Source organism: Anarrhichthys ocellatus, unplaced genomic scaffold, assembly GCF_004355925.1.
Source record: "Anarrhichthys ocellatus isolate YVR2014 unplaced genomic scaffold, GSC_Weel_1.0 scaffold12, whole genome shotgun sequence".
NCBI lineage: Eukaryota > Metazoa > Chordata > Actinopteri > Perciformes > Anarhichadidae > Anarrhichthys > Anarrhichthys ocellatus.
In genome coordinates, this window is record NW_022280042.1 from 9,770,834 (window position 1) to 9,781,273 (window position 10,440).

General features: G+C 45.4%; 1 protein-coding gene across 2 annotated transcripts; it reads right to left on the reverse strand.

Moving 5' to 3' along the window:
• aox6 (aldehyde oxidase 6) lies at positions 1-10,194 on the reverse strand. Of its 2 annotated transcripts, XM_031852372.1 has the most exons (35): positions 10,098-10,194; positions 9,241-9,298; positions 9,046-9,142; positions 8,454-8,562; positions 8,047-8,173; positions 7,857-7,918; positions 7,683-7,760; positions 7,425-7,505; positions 7,198-7,342; positions 6,728-6,820; positions 6,490-6,641; positions 6,318-6,411; positions 6,127-6,236; positions 5,836-6,020; positions 5,437-5,599; positions 5,249-5,332; positions 4,967-5,136; positions 4,755-4,881; positions 4,326-4,448; positions 4,083-4,179; positions 3,772-3,896; positions 3,548-3,681; positions 3,253-3,340; positions 3,095-3,181; positions 2,833-3,024; positions 2,537-2,764; positions 2,336-2,431; positions 2,032-2,160; positions 1,866-1,940; positions 1,718-1,770; positions 1,529-1,643; positions 1,372-1,437; positions 833-1,021; positions 557-724; positions 1-331 (listed from the first exon to the last, which is right to left on the reverse strand). In XM_031852372.1, exons 1-35 carry the CDS (start codon positions 10,161-10,163, stop codon positions 281-283), a joined length of 4,017 nt encoding a protein of 1,338 aa, XP_031708232.1. In that variant the 5' UTR covers positions 10,164-10,194; the 3' UTR covers positions 1-280. The 2 variants fall into 2 exon arrangements, with proteins under 2 accessions (XP_031708232.1, XP_031708231.1); XM_031852371.1 differs by having other exon boundaries at positions 3,772-4,179.
• Between the last annotated feature and the right edge of the window lie 246 nt (positions 10,195-10,440).

Sequence of the window (10,440 nt, forward strand, 5' to 3'; positions counted from 1 at the left end):
AATGTTATCACATCCTGCAGCATCAATATTTAAAAAATACACTAATAAATAATTGAGAAGTTATTGAAAACATTAAATATACTCAGTATATTCATTCAGTAGCATTACAGAACCACAAAGAACTCAAGTGTCACTGTACAGCCACAAGTATAATTTGGTTGTTTCAAATGTCAATAAAAATGTGTTTTTAAAGCGTATTAGTACATCATTAACAGTTACATTCAGTTCACAGTCGAGCTTTCGATTGATCAAATAGAAAGAAAGAAGCAGAGATTCAGTCTTAGATGTTTAAGGCCCACGGTTTGAACGATCCTGGTTTGCTGGCTGGAATCTGGAACAAAATAAAGGAAATGAATGGTTATCGTGTTGATTATTTAGTTTATATTTTACAAGAACAGTTTACACCCACACACAACAAACAATAGTAAAAGATAATAAACAATATCAGACACAGGTGTCAGTATTCCAATTAACCTTTCATTAAAAAAACAGGATCTTTTACTTTCCTTTAACATTTATTAAATCATTAAATTAAATAGTTAAATTTCATCTTTACCTTCTGAGTGAACGGGGAGGCACAAGCCAGACACGCCCTCTCCGGTGTCGCAGGGCTGTCGAGGGAAAACGGGCCGACTAAACCGGACTCGGAGCGAGCTGCAGCCACGGCGTCTTTGATGGCGAAGAACACCGAACTGCCCAGGAAGAGGGCCGGTTCTCCAATACCCTGCGGAGCCAAATCATCCGAAACATTATGGATTGATGTAAACACAAACAGAACAGTCGAGGGAGTCTGAGACAAGAAAGGATGAACAGACGGGGACCGAGCTCTGACCTTTGAGGAGTAGATGGCGTGGGGGTTGTGGGAGTCCGGCAGCAGATAGACGTTGAAGCGAAGCGGCACGTCGCAGACCGCGGGGATCTTGTACTGAGACGGGCCGCGAGTGTACAGGAGCCCGGAAGGGGAAAACTTCAACTCCTCCATGGTGTAGAGGCCCAAACCCTGCATGAACGCGCCTTCAATCTGAGAGGAAGGAGGGAGGAGACAGGAAAGGAAGGGGGAGAGAAGATGGAGGGCAGGGAGGAAGGAAAGGAAGTGCAAAAAAAGAAAAGCCAGTAAACAAATTAGTAAACTTAATTCTTTGGACAAAGAACAGAGTGATGCAAATAATACACGCCTTTCTGTGTCGGATTCCTTTTGGATTATTGTTAATTATTATATTATATATAATAGAGACTTTTAATCCCTTATTGCTTTCAGTAATTACCATCCTTTCCTTCTCCGCAGCTCCGTCCCTGCACATTCTGATTCCTTAAATAAAACCTTTGGTTCATTTTACAACAAAAGATTTTTCTTCTTCACACGAGACTCACCTGTCCGATGTCCACTGAGGGGTTCACACTTCTGCCGATGTCCATCACGATGTCCGTCCTCACCGTCTACAAGACAACATCGACAGAATTATTTTAAGAATTCTGAGCATGTCTCTCTGCAGCACCGAGATGAAAGAGAAAGTGGTTCAGTTCGGACCCTGTAGTCTCCTGTGAGGCAGTCCAGCTCCACCTCGCAGCAACACACTCCGAACGTGAAGTAAGCGAAAGGCTGCCCCTCCTTCTTGTCCCAGTCCATGTACAGGTCTGGACCTCTGAGGACACACAGGAGGCCGTTACCGTCGCTCGATAAATTAACTCATTAAATCAGACTACATATCTTGCATACCTGTAGAATCCAGTTGCTGATAAACTGATTTTCTCAAAAAATGCGGCCTGGGCCTGAGTGAAAATTGACAAAATACTTTCATTAAAATGCTGTAAATTATTAAGTTTCCCAAAAAAAAAAAATCCTTTCCTTTCTTATCAAATCTTACCCAACTCTCCCATGATCCTTTGGGGTGCTTCTGCCTGATTGGCTCCAGTCGCTGGTACAGAGTCTGGCAGGCATCCTGAATGAAAGAACGATTACACTGCAGTAATTCAGAATAAAAAACTGCAAAAACAGATCCTGCACCAGAAAATGCAGGATCTGGACTTCACCTTGACGGCCATGCCGTTGGCGTCGGTTCCGTAGGAGGCAGCAGAGGGGCAGGTGTTGGGAACCGTGCTGGTGCTGGTTTCACTGATGTAGATCTTAGAGGGAGGGATACGAAGCTCCCGACTCGCCACCTAACAGGAAAGAGGAAACAAACCCAGAGCTGAAAGGACGGCAGCACCAGAAATGTTCTGTATTTTTGTTAACAAATCGCATGAAAAGACTCGTGGAGCAGCGGGTAATGAACGGGTCAGAGATTTAATTTACAGATAAAGTAGATCCAGAGGACTTGCTGCTTTGTCACAGTACCTGTTGCATTTTAGTGTGGAGTCCCTGACCCAGCTCCGTCCCGCCGTGAGTGACCAGAACAGAGCCGTCTTTGTAGAGGTGGACCAGAGCAGCGGCCTTTTGCACACACAAACAAGCACACAGTTATATTCATATATGGAAAGAACCACAAAAAACACGAGTCAAAACGTTGAAAAAAAGACCGAACTGAATCCCGCAGACCTGATTCAAGTAGCTGTCCGAAAACGCAATCCCAATTTTAATGGGGATGATGGACATCCCCCTCTTCTTCCAGCGGTTCTGCTGGTTGAACTGGTCCACGGCTGCGCGGCGTGCGCCGTAGTCGGACTTGACCTTGCATTCCTCCCAGCAGCGCAGCATGCTCTCCGGGCTGAACTGAAACTTGTAGTGGGTGACCGACGGCCCCTTGTACATGTTGATCTCCCGAATCTGACGAAGAATTAAAAAATCAAATACTAACGCCGTTACTGGTCGAGCGTACGGCGTGGATGCATCACCTGGTCTGCAGGGCGCCGCAGCAGCACGGCCACGTCGTTGACCACGTTCTCCACGACCATGAGGCTCTGCGGCACGCCGAAGCCCCTGAAGGCGGTGTTGGAGGGCAGGTTGGTCCTGCAGGCGGCAGCGTGGCCCCTCAGGTTGGGGATGTTGTAGGCGTTGTCAATGTGAAGAAGGATTTTTTCTGCTACCTGCAAGAAGAAGACAATCAATAACATGCTTTTTATCATCATCATCATAAACATCACCGCGTTTACCCACCAGGAGAGAGTCATCCACCGTGTTGCCAGCATTGGCGTAGTACTGGAGATCTGCAGCCACGATGCGCCCGTCGTTCATGAAACCAACCTGAAACACACAACAGTTTAAAGATGCCCCTTGAGATAAACACGCTCAAATGGAAGAGAGTGTTGTCGTACTTTGTATTTTCCCAGGACAGGGTGACGGGCTCCTGTGATCAACATGTCCTCTCCTCGCTCCAGGACGCAGCGGACTGCACGATTGGTCCTGAACAGAAATTTAGAAACAATTATAAGAACGAGAAAGAAGAATTAAATCCGTTACGAGTGCGTCTAACTGGTTTGCCTTGAACACGCTGAGGAACAGACCCAGTGTTTGCAAACGGAAGCCGTGTTCGTGTTTATTTGCGTACAGAGCGGGGAAGTGAGATCTGATCACAGGTGCATGTGGGACTGATAATGGCAGGTGTCTTACTTCCACGCAGCCACAGAGGTAATACACGCCAGTATCAACGTTTTAGTGATCTTCCCGCCGAAAGCGCCGCCCACCCTTTTGACGTGACAGGTGACTCTGTTGGACGGGATGCTCAGCGTCTCCGCTATTGCATCCTGCAGTCAGTGAGAGAAGATGAGACAAAGCAGACAACCTGTGATCTCTAAAGTAAAAGAAGAACATATTTACGGAGTTAGTCGAAATACCTGAGTCAGTGTCGGCCACTGAGTGGAGACGTACGCGTTGAACTCCGTCTCCTCACCTACAGGAACAACCAGCATGCTCTGGGTCTCCATGTAGAAATGCTCCTGGCCACCGATTCGAAGCTCTCCTGCGGAAACATAAAAAACAAAAAGATGAAAACACGTTGGACGAAAGGACAAAACCAAAAGCTGGTTCTGTTGTCTGTGGGATGAGTAACTAAAGTCAACAAATAGAATAGATATTTGACCACCTGCTCTCACATTGTGTGAATAAAACCCACATGTTCTTCTACGAACAGAAAACAGACTTTCACCTTCGTGAACCTGATCAACCGTTTCAAAGGCTTCCGTCACATTTCCTCTCTCGATCGTCCTCCGAGGCTCAAAGAAAGACGACTTCTCAATGGCTTCCTGTCACAGTGGGACACAGCAAACACAAGCGTCTGGTGAAAGTATTTACAGATAATAACAGAAGGTAACGTGGACGAAATGATGCACAAAACCAGATTTGAGGTAGTGGTACAAGCATGGAAAAAGCTGAGCCGGACTCCACAGACCTCTGAGGTAAAAACCGGGTCAGGCAGGTCCTCGTAGCCGACCTTCACAGCTGCCGCTCCTCGTCTGGCGTGGGCCCTCGTATCGGCGACCACCGCGCATAACATCTGACCGACGCAGGACACCTGCAGACAAATTAAACCGTAGATCAGAATCAGGACGAGCCCTAAAAATCACTTTTCAATGTACAGTCCTGCAGAATTTATTGATTAATATAGTTGCAATATGTTGTTTTGTCATGTAAATAATTTATATCTTTTTAGAGCTGAATTATATATATATATATATATATATATATATATATATATACATACATACATACATACATACACACACACACACACACACATATACATATATATATATATACACACGTATATATACATATACACACACACACACACACACACACACACACACTCACGCTCTACCTCGGTCTCAGCCAGCAGCTCCTCTTCGTAACCAGATATTTCACGAACTTTCTGCCCCGGAATATCTTTTGCCGTGACGACGTCGACAACACCGGGAAGCCGCAGAGCCTCGCTGACGTCCAGCCCTCTGTCGGATAAAAAAAGAAACATTCAAAGACGAGAAGTGGAGTAAAACAAAAAGAGCGTCAGAGATCAAACTCCCGTCTCCTTACGTTATTTTAGCGTGCGCTCGAGAGCTGGTGACCAGAGCCAGGAAGAGCTCTCCGTCTGTCGTGGGGATGTCGTCGCAGTACACGGCCTCGCCTGTGGCATGGCCGAGGGCAGAGCGATGCATGATGGGACGCCCCACTGGGTCCTGGTCGCTCTGGTCCTTTGACACATGCTGAAGAAGAGGAAGCAGTGAAGTTTATTTACTGTTAATTGTGGGTGGACGAAACGTTGGAAAAGATGAAAAGTGTTTTCTCAAACGGTTAATTTCTTGTCTTTTTTCTGACCTGGAACTCCTGCCGGCTGGGTTGGATCTCTCTGGGTAAAGGACGCATCTGCATCTTCTCAGGAAGCTCATCTGTAATCACATTCTGCACACACAAACTCTCCCATAACAATCTCTCATAGGATCTTTATTTCAGGTGAAAAGTTACAAACAATGCAATGTTTTTAGTTTTTTTAATCTGTGTCTTACCATGTCTCTAAGTTTCTGCAGGACCTCCAGGTTAAATTTGAAGAGGAGGCTGAGAGTCAAAGAGCAACGGAACTCCACTTGTCCTCCAGGAGCCGACGGAGGGAGGACCAACTCGTCCAGGAGGACGTCATAGGCCCGACTGAGGGTCTCATCATCCCACAGCCTGAAGGAAACACACTCTCAGGTCGTTGGTTTTATTCATATTTTGGCCTATACTGAAAAATCAAGATGCTGCCGGGTTAAGTTAGAGAACCAGTGGGCAGAAGAAAGACAAAGCAGGACAAGAGCAAATGGAAAAGAAGGAAGACAAAGAAAGGAAATGAACGGCAAGAAATGAAGGATTCACGCAAGAAGACGGCAAAACTAAAACACAGATTAGACAAAGTGTGGGTGATAAACCTTGTGACGATAGCTGCGCAGGTTTTGGTGGCGCTAACGGTGGTCGGTCCCATTCCTCCATAGTAAATACTGACATCCTGAACCACCCGGGACCCCTCTGAGAAAAACACTCTCATCCCGGTGGTCACTGTGGGGAAGGAGCTCTCCTTCCTCGGAGCCTGGCGGAAAGCTCCAACAAACTCCCCCTGCAGGGCAGACAATGTAGTTTCATCTGTCAAAGTTCCACCTTCCACCTGCGTGCACATAAGACAGTTATGAACTAAATGGGAGCACGCTCGGAGAGAATAGAACCTTTCTGGAGAAGGGAATGAAGACGGAAACAACGATCTCTTCTGGCTTCAGGATGGTTTTCCCAAAGCTCACAAAGAAGTCTTGATTGAGAGGAAGCTCTCGTCTTCCTCCTGGTGGATTCAGACACAACCTCTTAAGAGTCAACGCGTCGTCACGTGAATCTACGGCAGCAGAGATTCACGGCAGCTTACCGTCACAAATGACGCTCACTTTGCAGTTGCCTGCAGCCAAAACAGGGTTCAGGTCTGAGTTTGGGTACGCACTCATGATGTTGCCCCCGAGAGACTAAAAAAGTACAAAAGAAAGAATAAACACATCTATTGAACATTAACATATATTAGTCGAGTTGTGAAGTCTACTGACAGCGACGTTACGGATCTGCTGGCTTCCCAAGTTGCCCAGCTGTCGGCTCAGCGCTCGGAACAGTTCGGTCTCCTCCTCCGGAAACTGAGGAACCAGCTTCTCCAAAAGGGACCGGACCTCCGTGAGACTGCAGCCCGCCCCCACCCAAACACCTGGAGGGGAGCCAGCATGTCAACAAAAGCTGCAGGTTTGGTGCCGAGGAGTTTTAAAAAGACAAAACTAGAAGTCTGCTCCTCACCCTGCGGTGTCTGAGCGACCTCAAACAGCTCCGTGACTCTGGTTGGAGATATTATCAGCGGATGCAGGATGCCTTTGAACTTTATATCTGGACCTTGAACACAAAGCAGACCAGAGCTAGTTACAATCAGGTATCAGGTAACAGAGCCATTGTAGGTGAAACAAATAAAGATTACGGAGCCGGGGGAAGAGGGGAATATTCCAAGGAAAAGCTTGGACATTCTCTAAAACTAAAGTGTTGGACTTACGAGAAAAACTCACAAATTTATGAGAAGAAAACTCTTGCATCAACCTCATCAAACCACAGCTGTATATATCACATTTATCAATTAGTATTTATTTATGTTCATAAAACAACAAAGAATATCTTTCAGGAACTTTGTTTCACTAAGAAATGAAATTAAATGAAATTCAGACGATGGCATTAATTCCTATAAATGCATCCGGCCTGCCTCTCTGTAATACACTGACCTATGTTGGTGTTCCCCATGACCAGCGGAGCTTTGGGGTTGCTGGTCTTCAGCTGGACCAGCTCCTCCAGGGAGGGGGGGGACACCCAGCTCATCCTCTCCCCACGAAAGGTGAGTGTCTTTGGGTTCGCCGCCTCTGCCATCAGCTGTGGAGAAAGTGCAGCACTGATAACACAAGACCTCAGATGACTCCGTGTGTGCCGAGTGCGTGAACATCTTAGGACTTACTATCAGCTCGGGGGGGAAGATGAGCTCCTGTGTCGGGTCCAGAGGAAGAAACTCTTCTCTGTCAAATAACTGAGGCTTTTCCTGCAGCGCATCATGTACAACATGTCAGAGGAGGAGGAGGCGGGTATTATATACAAGGGAAGGGAAGAAAGGCACAGAGAGGAACTTTAGAGAAAAAGAAATAAACACAGCGATCGATGAAGATTTAAATGAGGAACATGTTTGAAGAAAAATACGTACAAATAACAAATCACTCACATGCTCTGCTTCATCAGTATTCTGCCCTCCATTGAGGCAACAGTCTCCGCCTCCATTGGCTTGGCAGCAGTTGGCTTCCTGTTGGGATTGATTGATCATCACATTGTCCTGTCAATCATCACCGTATGTGTTATCGTGTTCCCTGTTTATTGGCTGCAGAGCCGAGCGGTGTACCTGACAGAAGGTCCTGCAGCCGTCGACGATGGGTCGATATCCAGTGCACCTGCACAGGTTACCTGAGCAGCAACAACACACAAAGAGGAGAGTTTGTGTGTGAGGACAGATTTAATAATCACATGCATATGAATAACTGGACTAGTTACATACCTCTAAACATTACACTACATAGATATAACAGACAAACCAGCTAGAGCCTGAGTGATGTCCTCCATGGTGGGCTGAGGCTTGTTCCTCAGCAGAGCGTACATGGACATCACCATCCCTGGAGTGCAGAAGCCGCACTGGGAGCCATGAGCCTTCGCTATTCGCTCCTACAAACACAGCATCCACAGTTTAAGGCCCCTTGAAACAGCTTTGAAATCACATTTACTCTTCAGCTAGTTGGGTTTCTGCATTAAACAGGAAGTTGAATTGGGGGCTGTACATCTGAAGGGATCTTGAAGACAAAAACAGTACTTTTACTACTTACAACAAAGGAGTTGCTGGTGTACTGCTGCCTCCAGCGGTGAGTTAGTTCGTGTTATTGTTTGACTTTGGTGTTTTAAAGGGTTTAATTTGGATTCACCAAACTGTTAAAGGAAAAGCCCTGACCTGCACAGGGTGGACCCTGGTCTTGGTGCTGCCGATGCCCTCCACCGTGGTGACGGCGGCTCCGTGAAGCTGGCAGAGCGGCAGTAGGCAGGCGTTGGCCGCGTAATGTCTGACGGTACGGTGAAGGGAAACAGTGACACTCAACATCCTGCAGATAAAACATCCCTTTATCTCCCAAGCACACTATGAACCTACATGTCAATCACAGTAGCTCCGCCCTAAAGCATCCCCTGCTTTATGGTCTGTGTGACTCTAAATGGACCATAATGTACTAAATGAACATCATGCTGTATTGAAGAAGACTTGAAACTAGAGATTGAGACCATAAACTCATGTTTACAATGTTTACTGAGGTAATAAATCAAGAGAGAAGTAGAGTCATTTTCTCATAGACTTCTATACAACCAGAGGAGTCACCCCCTGGTGGACACAAGAGAGAATGCAGGTTTTAACACATGACGCATCCTACCGCTAGGTTGGGAACCAGTGGCGTGTACTTTATAAGCTGGGACACAGTGCTGACATCTACTCCAAATTCCTCAAATACCTGTGGACAGTTGTGGACCAGATTCTGGTTTGTCAGAAAGGATACGTGATGGTTTTGGTGGCCGGTTGGTGGCGTGACACCATGACCGTGCACGCCCCGCAGCCTCCGCCGCCGCAGCCGTACTTGGTTCCAGTTAACCTCACTGACGTCACAAGTCAAGGACGTCACCAGGTGTGTTGAGACCTGTAGGTGGCGCTCTCACATCAACGTAACATTATAAAAAACATGTTTAAAGGATACGCTTCTCTCTGAGGAAGGACAACAGCATGGTTTCAGGGTCCGCATTGTTCTCGGTTACCTGTTTTAGGAAGGAGAAACATTTCACCTGTTCCCTCCGTTGGGTTAGCACAAAATAATATTGTGTTGTTTAAGTGGTACGCCTCCACTACAGACCAACAATGTGTGCAGAGATTACTTTACCTCGCATTAGTTTTATCAAAACGAATAAACTATACACCAACACTGAAGAAAAACAAACATCGAAAACACTGAAAAGTATATTTTAGAGTGATTAGCTCTTCTGTGGAGAATGGCGGGAACTCTTTGATCTGTTATTGCGTTTGGATGAACTATTACACTAAACTTCAACAGTTGTTAAACGAATAAATGTGCAAAAAAATAAATACTTACAAACAATTAGATTCAACTAAAGATTAAATATCATATACAGTCAGAATAAAACACATTTGAGAGACTGGAATCATTAAAAAACTTTCTAAAAACACAAACTCTACTTCAAACTTCCTGCATCAAAACTTCAGAACTAGTTCACAAAGTGTCTCATGTTGAATGGTTTGAATCTGTCTGCATGTTATTGCATGATGTTTAAAGAATGTATCTGCCTTTCTTCACTCTTTTTATTTGCTTGCTTATTGCAGATAAACAAGTTCGACCTAAATAGATAAGCGCACTAGCTCCTGGCTGCAGAGAGTGACATAGGTCACTCTGACCTATGTCACTCTCTGACCTACGTCACTCTCTGACCTACGTCACTCTCTGACCTATGTCACTCTCTGCAGCACTCGGATACTTTAACATACTTATTAAAACAACACGACAAAACTGTTCGTGACTAACTGGTTCGATGTGGAACTCACCTTTTTCCCGTTGATGAAGAAGCACAAACTATCTCCTTCTTTCTCTGCAGACATCTTGGAAGACATCGCTGAAGAATAAGACACGACTTTGTCAAAACAAAAGATCAAGTTAGTCTGAATGTGCAGCACTTCCGCCTGTCAGGACTTTCAAAATAAAACAAATTGAGGCATGAAAAACAGCTGCAGAAATACATTAATTTACTTTGCTATAGTATTACCTTTTTAGTGACATTATGCATACAGTACAATAGCCAATTTAGACACATCTGAAGGCAGTCATTACTTTGAATATTGCAATTTTTACATTAAAAATCATTATATCACAATATATATATATACATAT